This window comes from Juglans microcarpa x Juglans regia, chromosome 4S (assembly GCF_004785595.1).
Source record: "Juglans microcarpa x Juglans regia isolate MS1-56 chromosome 4S, Jm3101_v1.0, whole genome shotgun sequence".
Lineage (NCBI taxonomy): Eukaryota > Viridiplantae > Streptophyta > Magnoliopsida > Fagales > Juglandaceae > Juglans > Juglans microcarpa x Juglans regia.
Genome location: NC_054601.1, coordinates 27,262,133 through 27,287,700, shown reverse-complemented (window position 1 = coordinate 27,287,700; position 25,568 = coordinate 27,262,133). Strand labels below are relative to the sequence as shown.

General features: G+C 35.5%; 4 protein-coding genes across 10 annotated transcripts; 2 read left to right on the top strand and 2 right to left on the bottom strand.

The window, feature by feature from the left end:
* Positions 1-1,663: 1,663 nt before the first annotated feature.
* On the bottom strand, positions 1,664-4,139 carry LOC121263510 (cancer-related nucleoside-triphosphatase homolog). The gene is made up of 6 exons (XM_041166440.1): positions 4,039-4,139; positions 3,862-3,949; positions 3,690-3,780; positions 2,674-2,758; positions 2,416-2,572; positions 1,664-2,053 (listed from the first exon to the last, which is right to left on the bottom strand). Exons 1-6 carry the CDS (start codon positions 4,078-4,080, stop codon positions 1,938-1,940), a joined length of 579 nt encoding a protein of 192 aa, XP_041022374.1. The 5' UTR covers positions 4,081-4,139; the 3' UTR covers positions 1,664-1,937.
* On the top strand, positions 3,517-25,233 carry LOC121263509 (heterogeneous nuclear ribonucleoprotein F-like). Of its 3 annotated transcripts, XM_041166436.1 has the most exons (3): positions 3,517-3,527; positions 22,836-22,958; positions 24,259-25,233. In XM_041166436.1, the coding sequence occupies exons 2-3, from the start codon at positions 22,942-22,944 to the stop codon at positions 25,034-25,036; spliced, it is 795 nt and encodes a 264-aa protein (XP_041022370.1). In that variant the 5' UTR covers positions 3,517-3,527; positions 22,836-22,941; the 3' UTR covers positions 25,037-25,233. The 3 variants fall into 3 exon arrangements, with proteins under 3 accessions (XP_041022370.1, XP_041022371.1, XP_041022373.1); XM_041166437.1 differs by lacking the exon at positions 3,517-3,527 and having other exon boundaries at positions 22,836-22,943; XM_041166439.1 differs by lacking the exon at positions 3,517-3,527 and having other exon boundaries at positions 22,840-22,943; positions 24,348-25,233.
* On the bottom strand, positions 5,195-12,378 carry LOC121263512 (HMG1/2-like protein). 3 transcript variants are annotated; one of them, XM_041166442.1, is made up of 8 exons: positions 12,236-12,378; positions 7,048-7,103; positions 6,797-6,898; positions 6,608-6,665; positions 6,451-6,495; positions 6,276-6,356; positions 6,114-6,182; positions 5,195-5,656 (listed from the first exon to the last, which is right to left on the bottom strand). In XM_041166442.1, the coding sequence occupies exons 2-8, from the start codon at positions 7,092-7,094 to the stop codon at positions 5,624-5,626; spliced, it is 435 nt and encodes a 144-aa protein (XP_041022376.1). In that variant the 5' UTR covers positions 7,095-7,103; positions 12,236-12,378; the 3' UTR covers positions 5,195-5,623. The 3 variants fall into 3 exon arrangements, with proteins under 3 accessions (XP_041022376.1, XP_041022377.1, XP_041022378.1); XM_041166443.1 differs by having other exon boundaries at positions 7,048-7,133; positions 12,184-12,321; XM_041166444.1 differs by lacking the exon at positions 5,195-5,656 and adding an exon at positions 5,882-5,991 and having other exon boundaries at positions 12,236-12,377.
* On the top strand, positions 12,286-19,944 carry LOC121263511 (protein GET1). 3 transcript variants are annotated; one of them, XR_005940278.1, is made up of 9 exons: positions 12,286-12,304; positions 14,308-14,433; positions 15,571-15,650; positions 16,010-16,080; positions 16,500-16,570; positions 16,658-16,739; positions 17,770-17,819; positions 19,034-19,203; positions 19,727-19,944. XR_005940278.1 is itself a non-coding variant. In XM_041166441.1 (7 exons), the coding sequence occupies exons 1-7, from the start codon at positions 14,320-14,322 to the stop codon at positions 19,100-19,102; spliced, it is 537 nt and encodes a 178-aa protein (XP_041022375.1). In that variant the 5' UTR covers positions 14,114-14,319; the 3' UTR covers positions 19,103-19,346. The 3 variants fall into 3 exon arrangements, 1 of the variants encoding a protein (XP_041022375.1); XR_005940277.1 differs by lacking the exon at positions 12,286-12,304 and having other exon boundaries at positions 14,114-14,433; XM_041166441.1 differs by lacking the exons at positions 12,286-12,304; positions 19,727-19,944 and having other exon boundaries at positions 14,114-14,433; positions 19,034-19,346.
* Positions 25,234-25,568: the final 335 nt, after the last annotated feature.

Here is a 25,568-nt window from a genome sequence, read left to right as displayed (position 1 = left end):
AGAGAAATAAATTTTGTTTAATTACGTGTAGCATTTTCCTATTTGATTTGAAAGAAGGAAGGAATAGGTGTAAAGTAGTTGGGACAGCAATGCATGTAATAAAGTAGAGTTTGTGAACCCACCAGACAGACTGAGCAATGATAAATAAATGAGCAATGTTTGAGAGAAATTATTGTAATAATATATATTTTTTATTTACTGTATAGTTACTTTTAATTGATTATTTTTAATATTTATTTTGAGAGATATATGGTATAAATGATGCCACATAATATGTGTAAAATAGATATTTTCAATAATGATTTATATCTATATTTATTTTAACTAAATTATAAAATAAAAAAAATAAAAAAAAAAAGCGAGCCTCCCAGATATCTGAATCTATAAAAAGGAATGATTTAATATTATATAACGCAAGACGGGAAATAATAGAATCACGTACGCAGCCACAGCAGGAGAGAGACTCCTTTTTTGCTAATCTATATATATGTAAAGCCCTTTTCTTTTTCTTTTTCTTTTTTATTATTCGCGACGAGTTAATTCGTTATTAAACAAATAAAAGAAGGGATGGCCGAATGGGTGTGGGGGAGGCAAAGGAACCCTATACATCTCATGTTATTACAGCTCGTGGATGAAGATGATGAATATTCTTTTGGTATGGCTTTACGCATACAAAATGACGTTTCTCATCCTCGTGCATGTGCAACCCTGCTTTTTATTATATATACAAATGGAATACGTGACTCCATTATTACCTTCGAGCATTACTATTCCTAAGTCACATATACTATAATTTTTTAATTTTTTTATTTTTTTTGTTTTATTCTTTTTAAAAAAATTAAATTCTTCTATTTATCATCCATATATCACATATTTAATAAAAGAAAAAAATTTTAAAAATCACAAAAAAAATAGTGTACGGTCTACGAGACTTATGAATAAAAATTTTCATTACCTTCTCAACCTTCTCCGCTTTTTTTTTTTTCTCTCTTTAAATTAATAACTAAAACAAACAAACGGGGGACCTATGTCATCTACACCCACGTGGCGGTATCACGACTGGGCCAACTCAGATGCTCTCTTTCGTTTATTTTTTGGGGTTAAGGCCCGGCCAGCTAGCTTCTGGGCCTTCTTTCTGACTAATAAGATAACATGACCCAGTTTTAGGCTGCAGTTAGCACCAGAATCATACCACTGCCTTCTTTATCTCTTGTTCTTTTGTTTTTTTTTTTTTTTTTTTTTTTTAAGTTCAGCTTTGTATTACAACCCTGACATTATGCACCGTTACAAGAAATCAGCACACCTCCAATATTAAAACATGGCAAACTATGTATACATTGCTGTTCACGTTTGATAGGAGAGGTTTGAATAGTGAATTGAGTTAAAATGCGATGAAAGTTGAATAAAATATTATTAAAATTATTTTGATATTTGAAAATTTTGAATTATTTATTATATTTTATTTAAAAGTTTGAAAAAATTGTAATGATTAGATAAAATAAATTGAGATCAACTCATTATCCAAACATGCTCCGTTTGGATGTTAAGAGTATCTTATCATCTGTGAATAGAAGTGGAATAATTTATAAATAATAGTGAAATAATTTGTGAATAGTAATAAACTGTTTGTGAATATAGGATTACAACAGAGCAAATCCAGAACTTCAAACAGAAAGCTACCTAACTACTATATTTCACTCTCCATACTTCAAACATACTAACTACATTGTAGGCTGTAGCAGTCCCGGAACTTACTAAGAAGCATTGCAAATACCTTCAAAAACTATAAAAAAGAAAACCAGCCGATTATGAACCCGTCACAAAATATAAAAGAGAAAAGCTGGACACATGCTCTCTCCATCTTTCTCTTTACATATATATATGAATATGTATGAATGTATGTGGGGGGAGAGAGTATTCCAATAAGGGGGCAACATCTAGTGTTTAGTCAGCAAGTCTACCAATATGGAATATATCTGATCTTTGATAGCATCCCTGTTACTTGTGCTTAATGTAAAAACAGTTGCCCCAGGATGATTCTTCAACCTTGCAACTGCAGAATTCATACACACTAGTAATATAAAAAACCAGCACAAAATAAAGAGAAAGATGGGTATATTGCTAGAAGTTCAAAGCCTTATTTATCAGACCTTGTCTGCCCTTTGATCCTGTTTTAGTTTATAAATAAGCAGCAGAAATGCACTTTCAAAGAGTACAAAAGATTTCACAAAATTAATTTTTTTTAAGTAAATAATAATAATAATAATTTACACAATTTATTTACTACACTGTTTTGCATAATCTTAAGACTCTTGGTTCCCCATTCAGAAAAGCATCATCACAACCATAGAAAACACTAGTTTATAAAAGAATATACAACTTAAGTGCAAAAAATCATCTCTTAGTCTTATGTACCTCCAGGTATATCACGGCCCGATTTCGGAATAGGAACAGAAGCCAAAACTGGAATATTTGATTCCAAAACTTTTAGAACCCCAGGGAAGAAAGATGAGCTATACATCTCCATCTTACCAACTTCGTCAATGATGAAAAGATCAGTATCCACTCTGACCTAGGACAATATGCACATCTTTAGACAAAACGCCTACAGAATTGCAAAATGATACATAACCTCATATATATAAATAACCCATCTTTGACAAACAAGCTCACCTGCAATTCAGGGAGCACTAGTGACTCAAATGATGCTATATCTACTTTGTATTTCCCGACATTAGGCCATCTAAGAGACTCGAGGCTGCCATTGCAAAAGATCTATTAGAGGGAGATGAAAATCCTGACAGTTCCAAATGATCAGTAACAAAAAAAAAAAGTAGTTCAGAAACAAGGAAAAAGTAAATTTTGCAGCGAGCAAAAATATCTACCATGCATTCCACGCATTTGAAGCTACAAGTCTGGAAATCAATTGAACACTTTAACTAAGAGAGATTTAAAAGTCTCTACAATTGAGAGAAAGTTTTTCAGTTCATCAGCAATGCATTCAACTGTCAGAGGTAGTAGAGAGAAAAATATGTTTAGCCAGAATCCCCGAAATCAATTCAGTTTTCGAAAATTTTCCAGCTCCCTTTATGTCCCGAGTGTCAAAAGATCTTTGCTTCCAAAATGAAATGGAGAGATGTGAACATTACACGTGACTGAGTTGAGTCAATCAATAGATTCTAGCAATCATCGGTTGAAACCAAAATGAATGGGCAGTGAGAATCTGAAAGATTCTTAAGCTTGCTTCATTCAATTCTCACTATTTCATTTCTTTCAATCCTTGAAATGGGTAAAACATAAAAAGAAATCATCTTCAACATTTTGATTTATTACCGGCTTCAGCAAAATGAAAACAGCATTCCTGTTGAGCAATTCTACAAATCTCAATCAAGGATCCATCGAATTTGCATGAAAAAAAAAAAAATTAAGATCAAGTTCTATTGGCACGTGAAATCCCTCATAACAACAAAGATTTACCAATTATATAGAATGACATAATGAAGGTCCCAAATTTTTTTGATAAGTAAATAAAGATCCCAACTTTGAGCGTGGTCCTCCAACAAAAAGCTGAACATATAGGTTTTTGTATATGGCATTGTCGCATTTGGCATTAAAGATGTAAGTAAGAGAGATGCAACTGTAGAGATATGACTGAGCAAAGAAAAAGTTAGAGAAAGAGAGAAGGAGACGTTGAAATAGTAGTGGAGGCTAATCGGCCTCTGCGGCCGTCCGAAGTGACCACCTCAAAACCAACCCTCTCGCTCCCTCGTCTAACTTCACCTACAAAACCACCGTAGTCATCCTACTAGAATTTCAAACAAGCAATTAGACCCAACTCATAGAGATAAAGAAAGAGCGTACTAGAGTAAAAGCCCTGAATTTGTAAGCTAGGGTGAGAAGTTTTGAGAGCTTCAAAAACTTTCATAATCAGTGTGGTTTTACCCACACCCTGCAAAAAAGCAAAAAGGAAATCAATAGAAGATTACGGTAGAAATTTCGATTTAGAAAGATTGAATATCATTAGGTAGAGAAATTTACAGGAGGGCCGGTGATAAGGAAGGATTTGCCGGGACCTGCCATTGTTATTCCTTTTATCTGTGACACTTTCGACTGGGAAGTGAGAGCGCGATGGGTAAATACCAAGCTCTATAATGGGCGTGTGAGGGGAGTAATTCCTGGCGGGCTGGGGGACTAGGTCCCTTCCCCAGGGTCCGAGGATAAGGCTTGGGCTGGGTCAGTTCACCTCAAAAGAACCAGCAAGAGGAGCAATCGGACAGAGCACAATGGCTGTGAGGGGAGTAATCCCCAAGATCGGCCCGAAGGAGTAGGTCCAATTCGTAGGGCTCGAGAATAAGGCCTGGACTGGGCAGGTCTGCCCATGAGGCCCATGAAAAGGAGCAATTAGACAAGGCACATGGCTAAAGGACAGAAGGTAAAACTGTCTGGCACCACTGCTGGCCAACATTTAGGGATACTCCCTATCCCTAAATCCTGGCATCTGAACAGGTCAAAAGGATGGACATGCCTGATTGGAATCACGTCGGCGTGGGAGACTCAGCACGCCACGACGTGCCTTCTTGGGTGTTAGTAACGGTCGCAATCAAGTCTAACAAGTTTCCAGCACAGCAGGGAGTTGGCAAGGATACCCAACCCTAGTACAAAGTTGAACACTCGCTACCTCCACCTCGGGGGTTGCCTCAGCCAGGTATAAACACCCCCCTAAACTAGGAGAGGGGTTTTGACCCTTTCATACTTCAACTTATATTCTCTCTGATTGAATACTTATCTCTTTCACTCGATCTAACAATTGACTTAGACATCGGAGGTTCCATGGCACTCTGAGCCCCCCATTCTCTATCTCAACAAGATCAAGACCCTACCCTGCAACATGGAATTGCCCAGGCTGTGAAACACGATATCAACAGGCAAACCGGTTTAGATTTCCCAATAACTCGCTTCAAAATACAATACAAATTTGTAAGAATTTCTGGAAGAATGTTTTTTTATTAATCACCAACCCATAATTCGTATTCGTAACAAACACAACATATGTTCTAACGATTACGCGAAGTTAAAAAACAAAAACAAAAAAAAAATGATGTATGCCATTTGTGGGAATCTTGTGAGATTATTATCATCCGAGATAGCAACGGTGAGCATATCAAGCCAGATATGTAGGCTATCTTGCCGTGCACGATCTTTGCTAACTTGCCTTTGGTGAAACTTGATTTGCGGGCAGTGACTCAGGAGTACACAACTGGTTAACAAAATTTAAGGTCGTCTAGTTGTTAAAGTATCTCAATCCACTTCAAATCAATTATTCATAAGATTTATTGCGTTTTTAACTTCTCATAAAAATTAAAAAAAAAAAAAAAAAAAAAAACTAAACTCATCTAAATTATTGATAGGACAACATAAATTTTTGGTCCTACCGAACTCCATTGTCAAGTGTGACAAAAATTAAGCAAAATCCCAAAATGTGGACCATATCAGGTTTCGAATACCGACTGTCACTGCTCTCCGGTATCTGGTCAAAAAATCGAACAACAACACATAACACGCAACTTTTCCATGTCATCAAGAAGCCAGCCCAACACATCCAGGGCCGGTGTTGCTCTAGAATTTACACGCCAGGGCCCAAAGCCCAAGAACTAAACTTCATTTATAAAAATCGATGTTATCTAAAAATACTTCCAAAAGGCACAAGGATAAACTTGAGCAAAGGAATTAACAGCACGAGGCCAATCTGAAACTAAATCATTGAGTGATAAAAGATTAGGTATAGAACCATAGGGGATCATTAAAATCATTAAAATCCTTTGAAGCTAATCCCTTCACTCTCTCTAATCTAACTCTAAAGGAAAAAAAAAAAAAAAAAAAAAAAAAAGGCAGCTATTTTTATCGTTTAAATAATATATCCTAAAGCAACCGCTACATCGATTGAGCTGAGTTCCCTCAGCTTTCTTTCTACTCACCATCCTCTTCTTCCTCCTACAAACACAACATACAAATTCCGACCTTTCTTTTCTTAAAAGAGAAAAATATAGAGAACAAAAATAACTAAAAGAAAGCCATCATCAAATGTTAAAAGTGAAAATCTAAGAGAACAAAACCTCTTCATCATTCACTTCAGACTTGGACTTGTCAGATTCTTCCTCATCCGGTCCATTTCCTCCTCTGGCCTATCACAACCCAATTCTCAAATTAATTAGTTCCCAATATACTACACTAAACGCACTGGCTTTAATATTATCAAATAAGAGAGCTTTGTTTACCAATTTCTTGTTGTAAGCCTGCATGTTCTTGTTGTACTCTGACTTCCTCTTCTCTGCCTTGTCTACATAAAGAGCTTTCTCCTAAATATTTTGGCCACATAAACCAACCTAGGTAAGCCATGGATTTTAATGCTTCAACTCAACAACTTTTCCAATTTATCGTAAAAATACTCACAGCTTCAGACATTGACTTCCACTTCTGCCCTCCAACTTTACCCACCTAATAATTGTTCATTTCCCCCAAATCAATATATATTTTCTTATATAAAATTATAATTAGGGACGTGAAACTCCAAAAGCGAGAAGATTTGAGTCGATGAGATGAGTTTTACCGCCGACATAGCCTTGCTGTTGGGATGCTCTATTGCGTATTGTTTCCGAAAGTCCTCCCTTTATTTTTATATTCGTTAGAAAAGAACACAGAATTATTTTCCGTAGAAAGAAAGAATCCGGGTAAACTATTACTTGAAAGAGAGAGAGAGAATAACGGATCAGTGAATGTTTTGAATTAAAATCCATACATGAAAACGAAGAAAGCACTTGCAGGTCTCTTCGGCTTATTTGGATCTTTTGCACCTTTCTTCGATTGTCTCTTGCCCGTTCCAGCACCTTTACTCTTCAGCCTAACAACAAACACCATGGCACAGAACGTGCAAATAGATTCAATATGAAAATGAGCTAAGATACGAGAGATAATAAATTTGCATCACCATATTAAAGCAAATACTCACAAACACTGGAAGCAGAAACAGGAAATATGAAGAAAACCCACATGATCTCAGTTTTTACGGTATCAGCCTTAGACTTGCCACCTTTCATGGTGATTTTCTGCACGAAAACGATGAGAAATGGTGAGAACTGTTGAGTATTTGGATTCTGGTCCACGCCGCTCGAGCGGAGCGTCTAGCCGCTCGAGCGAATACAAGTCAGAGAGTTTCGCTCAAAGATAGCTTGACAGACCGCTCGAGCAAAGGCAAGTCAGAGAGCTTTGCTCGACACCGCTCGACACACAGCTCTAGCGGAGGGAAGTAAGAGAGCTTCGCTTGAGGAGCCGCTCGACACATGGCTCGAGCAATTGCGGGAAACAAGTTCGCTCGATGCGGGCTCGACTCGCCGCTCGAGCGAATATCGCTAATTCTGCTGAATTTAGGGTTTCCGCCGCATAACCTATATATATTATTTTATTCTAACTTGTACAGTGACTGAGTGAACAGTAGCCGTCCTACACACATTGTATTGTGATTCCTCAAGAAATAAAAATCATCTGCAGCTCCCATGGACGTAGGCAATTTGCCGAACCACGTAAATACTGTGTCGTGTGTGATTTCTTGTTTTTCAGTGTTTGAATTTATTTTATTGTCATCGTTTTTCATAACAATTGGTATCAAGAGCCAAGGTTAGGGTCTGAGAAAAAACGATGGCTGGAGAAGAAGTGAAGGTATCGGGGATCGAGAGGTTTGATGGCACGGATTATGGGTATTGGAGGATGCAAATAGAGGTTTACCTCTATGGGAATAAACTTCATCTTCCATTGTTGGAGAAGAAGCCGGACAGCATGTCAGTTGCTGATTGGACCCTGTTGGATCGACAGGTTCTGGGGGTTATTCGTCTAACCTTGTCGAGATCCGTTGCACACAACGTCATCAAGGAGAAGACGACTGCGGATCTCATAGCGGCTTTGTCAGGTATGTATGAAAAGCCATTAGCAAATAACAAGATACATATGATGAAAAAGTTATTTAATTTGAAGATAGCCGATGGTACGTCTGTTGCACAACATCTGAATGATTTTAATACTATCACAAATCAATTGTCATCTGTTGAAATTGAATTTGATGATGTGATACGTATACTGATACTATTGGCATCACTGCCAAATAGTTGGAAAGCCATGAGAATGGCTATTAGTAATTCTGCCGGTAAGTCAAAGTTGAAATATGATGATATCCGTGATTTGATTTTGGCTAAGGAGGTGCGCAGGAGAGATTAAGGCGAGACCTCAGGTTCAAGTTCAGCATTGAATGTTGACTCTTAGGGGAGAGCACAAGACAGGAACTCAAACAGAGGCAGATCAAAATCAAAGAACAGGGGTAAGAGCAAGTCAAGGCCTGGCTAGCAGGCAACTTGCTGGAATTGTGGCAAAACTGGCCACATAAAGAAGAATTGCAGAAATCCCAACAAGACCGAGAATGATAGTGCTAATGTGTTAACTGAAGAAGTGCATGATGCACTATTACTTGCAGTTCATAGTCCAGTTGATGATTGGATACTTGATTCAGGAGCTTCCTTCCATACATCTTCCTATCGGGAGATAATGCAAAACTATGTTGCATGTGATTTTGGAAATGTGTATTTGGCTGATGGAGAGGCTTTGAATGTTGTAGGGATGAGAGATATTGATATTGCTCTTCTTAACAAGAACAAATGGACCTTACAAAATGTCAGACACATTCTTGAGTTAAAGAAGAATCTCATCTCTGTTGGGCAGCTTGATGATTGTGGACATTCAGTGGTGTTTTCAAATAGCACCTGGAAGGTCACCAAATGGGCATTGGTACTGGCTCGGGGTAAGAAAACTGGTACACTTTATATGACTACTGGTTTGGATAACACTATTCTTACTACCGTTGCAGAGAGCACAGCATATTTGTGGCATTGCAGGTTTGGCCATATGAGTCAGAAGGGCATGAACGAATTTCTGTCTAGAGGCAAGCTACCAGAACTGAAGTCAGTTGATCTCAGTATGTGTGAGAGTTGCATTATGGGGAAACAGAAGAATGTCAATTTCTTGAAGAGTGGTAGAACACTAAAGTCAGAGAGACTAGATCTTGTGCACACTGATGTGTGGGGATCTTCCCCAGTGGCATCTCTTGGAGGTTCTCGTTACTATGTTACATTCATTGATGACCACAGCAGAAAGGTATGGGTCTATTTTTTGAAACACAAATCTGATGTATTTAATGTGTTCAAAATTTGGAAAGTCATGGTTGAAACAGAGACAGACTTGAAGTTGAAATGCTTGAGGTCTGATAATGGTGGTGAGTATATTGATGGTGGGTTCAAGGAGTATTGTGCAACTCAGGGTATCAGAATGGAGAAGACCATTCATGGGACACCACAGCAAAATGGAGTTGCTAAGCGCATGAACAGAACCATAAATGAGCGTGCTAGAAGCATGAGGCTGTATGCTGGGTTACCACCTAGGGCAGATGCAGTTAGCACTGCAGTATACTTGATAAACAAAGGGCCATAAGTTCCGTTAGATTGTGGATTGCCTGAGGAGGCTTGGAGCGGGAAAGAGGTCAAATTTTCTCATCTTAAAATCTTTGACTGTCTTTCTTATGTTCTTATTGATTCTGATGCTCGTAGTAAGCTTGAGCCTAAGTCAAGGAAATGTTATTTCATTGGCTATGAAGATGAGTCATTTGGCAATCGTTTCTGGGATGATCAGGGTCGGAAGATTATAAGAAGTAGGAATATGATCTTCAATGAGAAGATTGTGTACAAGGACAAGTCTAGTATAGTTGCTGAAGCAGTTCCTCAGGAATCTGAGTTTGTGAGTTTGGATGATCTACCAAAGGTCACAGTGCAGTGTAGGAAAATGAGTGACAGGGAGAGTGGGCATAGTGCACCCATTCCTATTATTCAACAGTCAGATCCAGCGCCGTCCACTTCTACAACTGCAGTTCGCAGGTCAGTTAGGACTATTCGTCCTCCACATCGTTTCTCACCTGCTTTGAATTATATTCTATTGACAGATGGTAGAGAACCGCAGAGTTACCGAGAAACCTTGCAAGATAAAAATTCTAGCAAGTGGGAGTTGGCCATGAAGGATGAGATAGATTCCTTATTAGGGAATCAGACATGGGAGTTGATAGAACTTCCATCAGGGAAGAATGCATTACACAACAAGTGGGTGTACCGGGTGAAAACTGAGCATGATGGCAGTAAAAGGTACAAGACCAAACTTGTTGTAAAAGGCTTTCAGCAGAAACAGGGCATTGATTACTCTGAGATTTTTTCACTTGTGGTAAAGATCACAACCATCAGGTTATTTTTGGCTATGGTTGCTACTGAAGACCTATTTCTTGAGCAGTTAGATGTGAAGACAGCTTTTCTTTATGGAGATATTGAAGAAGACATCTACATGCACCAACTTGAGGGGTTTGTGGTACAGGAAAAGGAAAATTCAGTTTGCAGACTGAAGAAGAGCTTGTATGGCCTTAAACAAGCTCCTAGACAGTGGTACAAGAAATTTGACAGTTTTATGTGTAGTGCAGGGTACATTAGATGTCAGGCAGATCACTGCTGCTATGTTAGACAGTTTGACAATTCTTACATTATTTTGTTGCTATATGTGGATGACATGCTTATTACAAGGGCAAATATTGATGAGATCAATAATCTGAAGAAGCAGATGTCAGAGCATTTTGCAATAAAGGATTTAGGAGCTGCGAAGCAAATCATTGGCATAAGAATTTTCAGAGACAGAGTCAGAGGCACCTTGAGACTCTCACAGGCTAAGTATGTGAAAAAGGTACTCAACCGGTTCAATATGAACAAGGCCAAGTCAGTTGGCACACCCTTGGGTAGTCACTTCAGACTCAGCAAGGATCAGGCACCAAAGTCAGAAGAGGAACAAGACTATATGAGTAAGGTTCCTTATGCCTCAGCTATTGGTTCACTTATGTATGTTATGGTTTGCATCAGACCAGATATTACCCATGCAGTGGGAGTTGTAAGTAGATACATGAGTAACCCTGGAAAAAAAATTGGGAAGCAGTGAAGTGGATTTTGAGGTACCTAAAAGGCTCCTCAGAAACGTGCTTGTGTTTCTCAGGAGAGGGCTTAGATGTGCAAGGCTACATTGATGCTGATTTAGCTGGGGATATTGATAGCAGAAAAAGTACCACAGGGTTTGTTTACACTCTAGGTGGTACTGCAGTTTCATGGGGTTCCAATCTACAGAAAACATTTTCTTTGTCTACTACAGAAGCTGAGTATATTGTAGTTTCAGAAGCTGCAAAGGAGATGGTTTGGATACAGGGCTTCTTGGAGGAATTAGGGAAAAAGAATAAGAAGGGCACTCTCTACAGTGACAGTCAGAGTGCCATATTCCTTGCCAAGAACCCAGCATTTCATTCCAGGACAAAGCACATTCAGATCAGGTATCACTTTATACGATCATTGTTAGATGATGGACAATTGCTACTTGAGAAAATTTGTGAAAGTAAGAACCCTGCTGATATGTTGACAAAGGGTGTTACACTTGAGAAACTGAAGTTGTGCGCAACTTCAATTGGTCTTCTTGCATGAAGACAGGAGCAGTGAGTTGCAGAGGTGGAAGATATCATGTTTGAGCCAGAGGGCAATACTATGGGCGTACCAGTCTCCAAGTGGGAGAATTGTTGAGTATTTAGATTCTAGTCCACGCCGCTTGAGCGAATATAAGTCAGAGAGTTTCGCTCAAAGATAGCTCGACAGACCGCTTGAGCAAAGGCAAGTCAGAGAGCTTCGCTCGACACCGCTCGAGACACAGCTCGAGCAGAGTGAAGTCAGAGAGCTTCGCTTGAAGAGCCGCTCGACACATGGCTCGAGCAATTGCGGGAAACAAGTTCGCTCGATGCGGGCTCGACTCGCCGCTCGAGCGAACATCGCTAATTTTGCTGAATTTAGGGTTTCCGCCGCATAACCTATATATATTATTTTATTCTGACTTGTACAGTGACTGAGTGAACAGTAGTCATTCTACACACATTGTATTGTGATTTCTCAAGAAATAAAAATCCTCTACAGCTCCCGTGGACGTAGGCAATTTGCTGAATCACATAAATACTGTATCGTGTGTGATTACTTATTTTCCCGTATTTAAATTTACTTTATTATCATTATTTTTCACAATAAGAACAGGTTGAGAATCAGTGAGAATGTGTTAGAACCAGTTAGAGTCTGCGGTTTACCTTTGGAGCTAGAATTTTCGAAGAAGAAGACAAGTAAGGACACGCAGAAAGAACGAGAGAGAGAGAGAGGCACGCTTTTGCTTTGTTGGTGTGGGGGTACTGGTGCTTGTGAGCGAGAAGGAGAGAGAAGGAAGGAAAGGAAAATTAAAAACTGAATTGCGAGCGAATTGAAGTGCGGGTTTGCGCGGGATTTCAAAAATGTTTAACTAAAGTTTGATAGGGAGTTAGACGAGATAAAAGTTAAAGTTGAATTCAAAACAAATTAACCACGTCGTTGATTCGCGTGCTCTCGATTTCTCTCTCTTATTTGTTCTTTTCTCTCAGAATTTCAAGCAGAAGTTCAACGGCAACGGTGTGGACGCGTGGGCTTCTGTTATTGCTTTGCCGAGGCTGACGCATCTTATGTTGGAGGCACGTGTACACGTTTCAACGGAACTGCAAACATGATTTTTTTTTTTGTTTCCATCATTTTCTCATATTTTTAATGTAAATCAGATAAATATTTATCATTTATTACTCGTTATTCCATCATTTGATATCAAATTGTGATTGAGTAGATTGTGAATTTTTTTTTTTTTTTTATGTGAATGCTTTTTCATTTGGGACTCTAGTAGATATTAGCCCGTTTGATTCACTTATATTTTAAAAAATAAAAAATTTACTTATCATATTTTTTATTCTCATTTTTTTAATATTTTTTTATGTGACATTAAATGATAAGCTCATAAGTGAAACATAATAAATAGTTTTCAATTGAGTAATTCTACATACAATCGTAAAATACGTAAATACTGCGTAATCGTTTTAAAAAAAAAATTGAGTCCATTATTAAAGAATTAATATTTTTCATGTTGATTCTATATTTTATTTATTTTTTTAAAATAATTACATAAATATTATATAATTTACGATTGTAAACATCTTTTATCATTTCTAATTATTTACCTAAATTTACAAAAATAAAACAAAAATATATTTAAAATTCATTTATACAAATCCTAATTAGTTAGTTGTTAGGTATTTAGAGGCCAATAGAACATTATCCACGCGACAGTATTCTACTTTGTGATACTGTTCAATACATGAACGTTGAGTTTTTTTTTTCGATGTTTTTTAGGAGTGTTTGGATATAAAAATTATTTCATCTCATTATTATAAATTTTTTAAATTTTTATATAAAATATAATAAATAATTTAAAATTTTTAAATCTTAAAATAATAATAATAATATTAAAAAATAATATTTTATTTAACTCATAAATCATCTCATTTTATGTTATTATCCAAACAAATTATTAGTGTAGAACTCGTTCTCAAATATAATAATAATAGTTAAAACATAAGTGTTATAGACAAAGAATCCTAGAAAGATAAATTTAATAAACTGACACGAGTAAGTTATATCTACTTTAAAATATAAAAACAACTTTACAAATTAAAATATAATTTATATCAATTTATAAATTTATATATGTGTTAAAGTATTTTTATTGATATAAGAGAAATACTTTTATCACAAAAATATTTTATAAAATTATTTCATAAATTGATGTGATTTATGTTATATGTTGATTCTAAAATTATTTAAAAAATAAATAAATTTAATATACTACACTAAACTATTTCAATTCGTTAAATTTCTTTTAAGTAATGCTACACAACTTCCCTAATCTCCATACACTATATTTTATTAAATTTTTTAATAATTTTTAAAATTTTTTTTGAGTTTATTTTTTTTATTAATTTAATTCTTTTATTCATTATTTATATATTAAATATATGATAAAAAAAAATAAAAATTAAAAAAATGGTGTGCAGAAGTTTTGTGAATATGTAGATTTTTTCTTTGTATCCTTCGGAGGTAGCAATTCTCACGGCATAAATACCAATTTGGTGACAGGGAGCGAGTGTAGCGGTAGCCCCCCAAAAAAATATGCGCAGGAGATGATCGGACCGGGCTTCAAGCCAAGTAGGACTCTTTACGTTGTTACGGCCCAGCCGTTAACCACAATATCCTCGTCACAGTCTCTCCTGCATCGCCGCGTACGAAGCGACCAAGATCAGCGCGAGAGAGAGAGAGAGAGATGGGAGGAGAAGAAACCCTAGGACATCGAGGCTCGCTTGCAGCTCCTCTGATCTTCGTGATTGTTATCGGCTTCCAGTTCCTCTCCAGATGGCTTGAGCACTTTAAAAAAAATGTACATTCGGATTCTTCTAGCTTTATTTAAAATTTGATTTATTTTTCTCGATTCAGCTTCTCTCTAATTTAATTAAGGTTTCAACTGGTATGCTGTATTTTTTGTAATACTAATATTTCCATGAGCTGGATGATGGTTGCAATTAGAGATGTATTGTATTATTGCTCACAAGAATCTGGATAGATTGGACTTAGAAAGAAAAAAATGGTTGATTTTACATCACATTGAGAATTTTCCTTGAACAAAAATCTACTCTTTACAAAAAAGCTTAAATGAATCTCATCTTCAATTTAGCAGCTCAATGCGCTCATATGTGTATAGGTGTATATAATGGCTCTTAAGTCTTGACTGCATTAATTGCATGCCGGTCTTCCCGGGGAAAGATTTTGCTCTACTCGCTCCCCATGCAATGTTTTTTCTTTTTTCTTTTGCAAAAAACAATACAAAAACTAAACTTTTTTAGGACGAGGACGGTACCTAATTTTATTGATAACTTATCTCTTGTGACGGAGAAATGCCGTGGTTACAAAGAAGGTTGGTACAAAACATCCAAAAATCAAGCTTAAAAGATTATAAAAAAAATCTAAGATAAACCAGAGCAGTGTCAACCTGCAAGAAACAAATATACAACAGAACACCATAGCAACAAATTATTGTTTGCATCTCAAGTAGCAGCACCCAACTTTCTCACGCCTAAAGAAACCCTTCACTTCATTTGGAACATTGCAGGGATAGAAATGATGACATGATGCTCCTCTAGCTCCACTTTTGCCAAAAAAAATCAGCAATACCATTGACTTCTCTAAATACATGGTAAACCAAAATAGAAAAGAATGCCACAAAACTTATTATGTCCTCCCAAACATTCAGAGTAGACAAATATAAGCCCCTTTTGAAGTTTAGCCAATTCACAACCAGTAAGGAATCAGATTCCAAGTCAACATTTTTGGAGTTCAAACTTTCCTATCTCTCCATGCAATGATTGTCTGTTGTACCAGAACCAAGTAATTACTCCTATTCTGGATATGCGGGATATATTTTTCCTGTGGTTGTCAGTTTATTTCGGCCCATTAAATTCAATTCTAGTTTCCTGTTCTTAAATGATTTGTTTATTTTTTTCATGTGGTTTATTTTCAGAGAGGATCCAAGAGTGCTGTCTCAATCCAGTTGCGTGGAGAGATAAAGCAAATCTTGAAAGAGGCGAGCTCCTTGTCACAGTGAGTGGTTCTAGAGGTTTATATGAAGTCTATTCACCCACCTTTCCAGCTAAATCTCTCAATAAAACATCATTATGAAATTTTTTACGCTTTGAAGTACCGACGAATTAGAACAAGTAAAACCCAAAACGAAAGAGCATATGCTTGAATTTTTTTTTCAGGCAAACAGGGAACGCTAAAGCTAACCATTTCAAATAAGAGTTTTAACACTAACTTGATAAAACATTTCATAAAGTGTTTTTTAGCAATTACTGGTATCTGACTATGCATCCTGCATTTGTTGTTTATTATTCCTAAATTTAGGCTTGTCTGGTATCTATTGTGTAAAACTATATGATTTGCTCCTTGGTTGATCACAGGCCATCCACATTTGCACAAGCTGCAAAACTAAGGAGGTTAGCAGCTGCCAAGGAGAAGGAACTTGCAAATTGTGAGACTATTTGCAGCTTGGCTCCTTCACTTATATTTATTCATCTTGACGCATGAAAAAAAACTTATATTTACTCATGTTAAAGACATGTCATAATATATAAAAGTGTCTCGAATCTAGTTTTGTGAACGAGCTATTGGGCTGTTTTGAAAATTGCTTGCTATTTAGGAGCTATGTGGTTCATTATTTCAAGTTTTCAGCATACCTTCTTTAGATTTATCGTGGCAACTGTTATCTTTCAATATGCTTATGGTGAATGTTGCCAGTTGCCCACCGTATGTCCATTGTGCAATCCTTAAAATGGGAAAAGAAAAAATCAAAGAAAAGAACTTTCAAGAGAACATTGCACTGCATTTGTGGAGGTTTTTATGTTTTATTTTTCCCATATATAATGCTTCTAACACTTGAATGTTTTCCAGATCAAGAATCAATGAGCAAGGAAATGAAAGTGTCTTATGATTTGTATCTGAAAGTTCTATTTCTTTCTAAGGTGGTTCTGGAGCTTTTGAAATTTTGTCAAGTTAACTTCCTCCCTTGTTTGAGTTCTGAAGAGTTTGTTAGTTTTGTTGTATTGTAGGTTTTTACCTATTTTGTGCTCGTTTGTTGGTTTTGGAGGGTTCCTGTTGCAACCATTTCTGAGCAACTTGTGCAACCCTTCGGTAATGCCTTTTGCCACTCATCATTTTACTATCTTTGCTTCTGCCCCTGAAATTATACTTGATGGACTTGCAGTTTGATTGATCAGCTCAGTGGCAGACCCATGTTGTGCTTAGGCCCCAAAATTTTTTGAAAATTCAAACACCCCCTAGATTTTATTTATAAATATAGAAGATGCCCCCCCCCCCCCCAAAAAAAAAAAAAAAATTTATAATGCCTATATGCTCTCTAAAATTTCAATATACCTAGAAATGCCTCTCTCCAATTTTTTTTCCTATAGTCCCAAAATTTTGTATGGTTGATGATCTATATGAAAAATAGTTGAGAAGTTTTATCCTCTAGACTTCATTGACTATGAAATTTTTTATTTAAGGTCTCAATTATAGCATTTTAATGTGACACGAAAATATCTAGATTTTACATAAAACTTGATAAACTAGCTTACATACTAGAATGAAAGATGACCTTCTAAAAAATTACTTAGTTTATGAAGAAAATAAATTCTATATATTTAATTACAAAAATAAAAATGGATGAATATTATTCCATGAAACGCTATTGGTAGAAATCTAAAACATATATTAAGTTGTGTTTTTAGAATTTTATTTCATTGTGACTTATAAAAAAAAAAGAAAAATTATTTCATTGTGTGTGTAGAAAATTATCAAGATCTAATTTTATATATAATTATGTTTTAAAGATTTTTTAATCTCTTTTTATTTTACATAAACGTGTCACATGGTAGAAAAGTTGGCCCCCCCCTAAAATTATCACTGGTTCCGCCACTGTATCAGCTTGTGACATCCTTTTATTTACTGCCGTAAGATCAGACTAACTGAATGTTTGGGAAAAAAAAGTTTCAAGGTTTTCCAAAAACCAAAACAACTTTTACAAAAAGCCTAAAAAATCATCTTAAACAATTTTTTAAATTTTCCTTTGGCAAGCTGAATATTCATCAAGAATAAAATGAAAAATATTAGAGACTTCCTACCACATTCTGAACTTATGTGTTTGCTTCTTTTCCCTTTGCAGGGAGGGTGTTATCTTGGAGGGCTGGAGGTACCTTAAACAACAATGTTATGGTAAATAGCCTTTAACTTGTTTTCTTTTCTTATTATATTTGTGCACACTTTACGATAGAAACCTATGCAGATAACTTAAAATTTGTTTCACTAGTTCTCAGAAATGGCTGGGCCAGCACTCACTTCCCATACCTGTTGTAGTGCATCTTTTTTTACTGCTGAGCACTGCCCCCTACTGGCAGATTTCAGCCCTACCCTGGCACCTATCTTCCCTCACTTCAGTAGTGGCTTGCCAGTCTAAGGGGTATGGAGAGAGCGGATATATATATATATATATATATATATTATAATATAATTTTAAGTGGGCAAGTAGTATCCAAAGCTGAAACCCTTGAATCTTACCCACCCTATTTCTCTGTCTTTAAAGATTGACCCCTCCCGTCCATGTAATGGGTTGAAAAATCTGCCTATTACTCTTCCAGGTGGGCGACTCTTAGCAGGTGGGCTGGTCACACCTATTGTTGACAATCTTTAAAAAAGAGTTGCAATGTAATTCATTTACAAAGAGAAGAACACCCGGTGCAACCCGATTACAGAAAAAGCAATGGAGTGAGTTATCATGGTAACTGCTAACAGATGTACTGGGTTGGACATCTCTTAGTGCTTGAAATTGTGTATGGACCTACATAATCCCATAACACACTCTGGATTCCTGGCACCATCTGCTTTGATCCTGGTGCTAATAGGTTTATAATCTTGTTCTTTTATTGGAGAATAGGTGGTCAGGACCACTTTTATCGGTGGAGGTTCCCAACTATCATGCGTAACGATTTTTTGCATGTGTAATGTATTTAAGTTAGATATATGACATGATACACACTCATGAGGCCAAACCTTGCATAAAAAGTTCGGTCATGAGCATAATTGGTTACTCAGTTGAACTGATATATATATATATATATATATATATATATATATATATATTTTTGGTAAGAGAGGATTTGGTTAAAAGATCCACCTTGAGGAGTTGGGAGCCATAACCGGAGGTGCTGGTAACAGGTAAGCCCAAAGGCTGTTCCTGCCCTGTTAGGGGAGATGCCAAATATGTCTGTCTCCCTTCTACGGACAACCCATACATCACTCATCTAGAAAATTAGGAAAGTATTGTGTGAGGTTGAATTTACTTACCAAAAGAAAGAGTCATCTTTAATGTATTCTGATGCACTTTGGGTTTCTGAATGTTGCTTCTGATGGGCTACCCGTTGTGACTGCAGGTTGGGATAATACCTTGGTTAATACTGTCTACCAGGGTTAGCAAATTTGTTTGTCGACTCTTCAAGTAGAAAAAGTTTAGTGGTGATTAGTATCTTGTCATCAGAATTAGTGCGTTTTTTTCTCGAATTTCAAGGAAGAAAACGCCTGCACTGCCATTGCTAGTAACGAGGTACATTGTTTTATTGATATTTATTTGGAATGGATGTAAATCCATGTTATAGAGTAGTGAAAAGTAAAATTAGCATCTTGTTAAATACATTTCATATCTTGGTAAATGAAATTCGAAGTAGTGCTGCCTGTCTATTGCAAATTTTATTCTAGAAAGAATGGCATCGCTGCTCTATAACATATATAATTTCATATATAAGACATTGTGGCATCCCATAATTTTTGTTTTGTTTACACACACATATATTACACATACACGCGCACATGGGACAATCAATCTTTCTATAAGTAATCATTCCGAAGAATGATGATTTTGTTTTTACTTTTATTTTTTTGAAAGAAAGTAATGATAGTTTTATTTTAAGTTGGGTATACTGCTTGATAGGTTGTAAGTGTGAGATTGATATTAGAGCTAGCGTTCTTTGGTTTTATGCCGATAACTTGATGAAAATGCAACATTAGTAGAGTCTGTTAGAAATATTGTATGTACGCATGAGATTGTGGATCCTGCAATTTTGATATAGGAAGGAAGAGCTAGAGCTAGAGCTAGTGCGAAGCAGCAACAAGAAGCTGTGTTGCTTGCAGCTTCTTTTTCCCCTATGCTTAGATGGGGGGATCGTGAAACGATACGATACGAGGGCGGATCTTGTAACACAGCAGCCTCATTTTATGAACTTGTAACATTTTTTTCAAGTCTAAACCTATGAACTTATAATTTGAACAATGCAACTTATGAACTATATTGAATATTCTACTTTTTTTAAAGATTGTTTACCACATCAGTAAATATAAAAATGTTTACCACATCATTCTGGCCGAGAGGTTTTGACCATAGGTCCTGCTCGGCCTGTTCTCCAACCAAATTTGTGGTTTAGGTTGTGTCATGTTGCTGAACCAAACTTAACTGATCTCAAACTAATTATTGATAAGATCTTCTATTCTTTAAATTTTCTATAAAAAAATTAAATTTATCTTAACTTACTTTATACATTTTAACCTAAAAGGTTAAACTTATCTCAATTTAAAAAAGTTAAACTCATCTTAATGGGACTCACAAAATAATGTTATTTACTATTTAACTCATCTCAACATCCAAACGTAGTTTTAATTAGTTTGGATCCAATTTTTTACTTCTATTTTTCATATGCTAAATGCTGCTTTACATATGTCCTCTAAAACCCCAATTTTTCATCTTTCACGAGATTTGGAGTTTTGGACGCCAAACCTCTTAAATCTAAAATCCCAACTATCCACGTAACTAGGGAAATACAATGAGTTTGGGTCAAAATAGGTTTTGATTTGATAAGACACGATTAATAAATTGGTCAATTTTAGATCAATTGCGAAATTTGCAATCCATCTGTATAACCTGAATAAATTTTATTTTTAGATTTTATAAAATGTTTAGTTTTATATGACTTTATTGTTGTTGAGATGTAATATTAATAATAGCATTTGATGACTTAATATCTCAAATTATTAAATTTTTTGTTAATATGTGATTTTAGTTTATGAAGATATTAATTTTTTTAATATATCATTGGTTTGGATATTGATCATAAATTTTTTTAACATGAATCTAGTTGTAATTAGTTATCTTTGTATTATATATGAAATTATATTAATTGGTTTAAACAAATAAAAATGTGGATCATCTTAACCTATTTGTATAAAACAAGTTAAATCGGTTGAAACGGATTAGATGAGTCGTGTCCAGTTAATCCAATAAAGGTTTATTATTAATTAGGTTATGCGGGACGTGTCGGGTCATCCATTATTTATGTGTCCAATTAAAATTTTAGAGTTTGCCTCGTTTAATTAAATGGGTCAGGTTCAAGTTGATTCATATAATCTAATACTCATGAGTTGAACATGAAATACCACCCCACACATAATATATCAAGACAGTATGACTAGACTAATAATATATAATATATAATTTTGAAAATATAGAATAACTCATTAGAGCATTGATATTGAATTATCTATTTCATTAAGCAAAATTTGTCTATTACCACACTTTTTGTATTTTACTTATTCCACTAAAAATTTAATTCCACATTAAATTATCCATCTAAACTATATATAATAATAAATATTATTTATTTTCAGTTTTTTATTATTCTGTTATAATTTTTATATCATATTTTGCATATCTACAGGTTATCTATTTTTAATCAAATAAAATATTTAATTTTAATTATCATAATTTATAGCACACATTTTATAGATATTTTTATAATTAATAACATAACGGTTATATTTTTTATTCTAAATAAATTTTTATTTTTTGCTTATATTTCTAAAGCAAACCGGTCAATAAAGTTTGAGCGCATATTTGACCCTTGTGTGTGTTGAGCTTGAGCAACAAGCTCAAATGGTTATTGGAGTCTTTCGTACCTAATTTACTGCATACCACTTTTAGACTTAATTAACCAAAGTTTGACATTTTAGATTAAATGGCTACACCACTGCCAATACTATTAAGGACAGCACATGGACTAAAGTTAAAATCTAAAACCCCAAAGATTGAGATTGATTGAATCCCGTATTTGAAAATATAATTTTTGGAAAATTAGAATTTCTAAAAATAATAGTTTATTAATTTATAAACTTAATTTCATAGAATTTCAATATTTGACCAAACATTTTGCATCTAAAATTTACAAAAAAAAAATTATTTGTCCCGTCTAGTTATTGAAAAAATTCTATACACCATACTATCATCTCACTATATAAGATGTAACATATTTATAATCATTAAATGATCATTTGTCAAATGATTATTTATCATGATAAATGTACCACATCTTACATAATGTGATAAAAATGGAATAGAAATGTGATGTATAACATTACTCCAGCTAATGATATGTTAAAGATTATAGAATTCAAAATTTCAATTTGAAAAGAAAATTGATAAAATGAATATTGTAAGTAAAAGTGTAAATAAAGTTGTAAGTATATGTAGCATTACTCTTTCCACAATTGGACGCAAGCTCATGCATATACATACATATATACATATATACATACATATAGTAATGTGACCCATCATCATTTTTATTATAATCCTCCCACTATTCCATTATGTGATATTTAATAATTGGAGGATATTTATTATATTATAAAAGAAAATTCTAGTAGAGTCCCTCAAAATTACTATTCAAAGTTATCGCTCGAGTATTTTAATTAATTAATTAATTTCTTACTTAGTGGTTAAGAAAATAATTATTAATAAAATTGTGTATTTTTTTTCTTAATGATTAAGGATGCTAAAAATGTTTAAAAGAAAAAAAAAATTGAAATGAACCAGTGGTACTCTCCACTGTAACCACTGGCGGTCCGCTAGCATGATCCAGATATATATGTGAAAAATTATACTCAATAGCCCTACACCATTCACGTGCTAAGGAAATAAAAAATAAAAGAATTCTTCTGCTCAATAAGTGTGTAGTATAGGATTACTGAGTAGAATATCTCTCTCACACACACACACATATATATATATATATATATATATATATAATGCTTTTTTTTTAGACTGCATAATGAACTTTTTTTTTATGACACTATATATATAATGAATTTGCATACAGGAGAAGGGGACTTATATCGTATCGACAAAGAACCAGACTCATTTTCTTTCCCCTTCCTCCACGACGACGTTCTGTTAGGGTTCTGCCTTCTCTCTCAATTGTGCTCTCGTGCCGAAGACTTGAACAAAAGCCTCGAAGCCATGTACGGACCGAGAGGGTTAGTTGATAGACTTTAATCTCCTACGTGCTTCTTTTCTTATGCCGATTCTTCTTCTATTTCCTGTCGTTTCATATGGCGTAATTGTGAATCGATTCAATTGGTTTTGCGCCTATTTTATTCTGATATGATGATAGATAGGATTTAGGGCTTTTGGTCCTCTGCTCTTTATTTCTTATTTTTTTCTTATGAATTTGAAACCAAATCTACGGGAATATAGATCTTTGGCTGTTTTGATTTACCTGATAAAAGAGGAGAAACTTTTTTTGCCGTTTTTTATCGCTTGGTATTGGGTAGATAAAAGTTATGAAAAGTTGTCGAAAAAAAAAGGCTGCGTAATTTTTTTTTTTTGATTGGCATTGGGAGTCCGGTGCCAGCGTCCTGACTAATTTCGGGGTGCACGAGTCCTGACTAATTACCACTTGAGTCAACCCCTAGGGGTTAATTAGCTTTACCAGTCTTAGACTCTAAGATTTTTATATATATTTTATAATTAAATACCCTTAACTCATCGAGTAATGTGTTCTTTTTAGAAGCCTTAGGTATCAATGAGTTTATTAATTATCTTGTACACTGAAAATTTGTTATTGGTAGAAAAACAGTTTAGGATATGCTACAGGAAGTGAAAATAATTATTAATGTTAATGCTTCGGTTCTTGATGTGGGAGCCAATCTTTCTTCTGATAACATCCTTTTCGTGAGGAATGTGTGACAGACTGATTGCCTAGTTTTCAAGCAGAACTTCCTATAATGGTTCGAGTGTGCTATATGTTTTTTTTTTTTTTTAAATTCCAATGATGCTTGCACAATTTCCTGTTTGACTGTGCAAAAAACTTCCAAGTTGAAGTTGATGCACCAAAAGCAAATTGTTGGAGTTGATTAATTTTGAAGATGAACTTCTTGTACTCAGACTGATTATTACTCTAATTACTTTTTTTTTTTATATAATTTATTATTATTATTATTATTGTATCACTTTTGTTCTTTACAAGGTATAATTCTAGTCATCATGTTGAATGCACATATTTCATGCTTTGATGATGATGGTTATCACTGCTAAGAGTTCATTGTTAAGACTTAGTGTTTTCCTTGCTTATGCAAAGTATGTTTTGGTTTGTCTGGGGTTTATATGTTGGTTGCTTTGAAGAGGGCCAGCATAATACTATTTAGGATGAATAATGTAGTGATAAAGACTTAAAGAGTTGGGTGTCAGGGAATAGTGGGTTGGGTTTGGTTTTATTAACTGGTTGAGTGGGGGATTTTTTTTTTTCTTTTTCTTTTTGGGTATATATAATTGAAGGGCAATGTTGGGAAGCGGGGGGTTTTCGGACGGGTACGAGGTCGGCTCAAAGAGACAAAGAATGATGGAATCCAATCCCTACTTCGCAGTGAGCAGTAGCACAAGTGGCTTTCAACCTTATGGCTATGGTGGTGGCTTTCATCCCCCTCCCTTTCCAGTGGTCCGGCTCCGGGGGCTTCCCTTCAACTGCTCCGACATTGAGATTTTCAAGTTCTTTGCTGGGCTGGACATTGTCGACGTTTTGCTGGTCAATAAGAATGGACGGTTCTCAGGAGAAGCCTTTGTGGTGTTTGCGGGATCGATGCAGGTCGAGTTTGCGTTACAGAGAGACCGGCAGAGCATGGGTCGAAGGTATGTGGAAGTTTTCAGATGCAAGAGGCAGGATTATTATAGTGCTGTAGCAGCGGAGGTAAACTATGAAGGAATTTACGATAATGACTACCATGGAAGCCCACCTCCAGCTCGATCAAAGAGGTTCAGTGATAAGGACCAGCTGGAATACACTGAAATATTGAAGATGCGCGGCCTCCCCTTTTCTGTGAAGAAAACTGAAATTGGTGAATTTTTCCGGGATTTCAAGCTGATAGAAGAAAGGATACACATAGCATGTCGCCCCGATGGAAAAGCTACTGGAGAGGCATATGTAGAGTTTGCTTCTGCAGAGGAGGCTAAGAGAGCGATGAGCAAAGACAAGATGACAATTGGGTCCAGATATGTGGAGCTGTTTCCTTCAACACCAGATGAAGCAAGAAGGGCTGAGTCGAGGTCAAGACAGTGATCAGGCCCTGGGGTCAGCATTTTGAATGTTATGGTTTATTTTTTGGTGTTCCAATGAGATGTGCATGTTTCTTACAATCCGTAGGCGTGTGTTGGTGCTACAACTTTCTTCTTTGTAGTTTGTGTTCCTGGAACATTTATCTTGTTATGCTTTTAACTGTTGGATTTTACTTAATGCAAAGGTGCGATGAATCGAAATTATGCTTATTTGGCAATATCTCAAAATCAGATCCATTGGCAAATGGTCCGGACATTATTCGGGATGCTTGACCAGTTGACCAGGTTCAACTCAACGTTAAGCCAATGCATACGAAACAGAAGAAAAAAGAATTGAGCTTTGAAAGCTGATAGAAAGAGAGTTGAAAGGTCACAATTAGAAGCAAAACTGTAGTAATGCAGAGGTCAAACTTTTTATACCACTTCCATATGATTGATTACTTCTTCCTTATGCTGTTTCTACTGCCTTATTGATTGAGATTGATAGGCCATGGTTTCTAAAATCTCTAGCTCTATGCTCTCTGTTTGAGAGCATC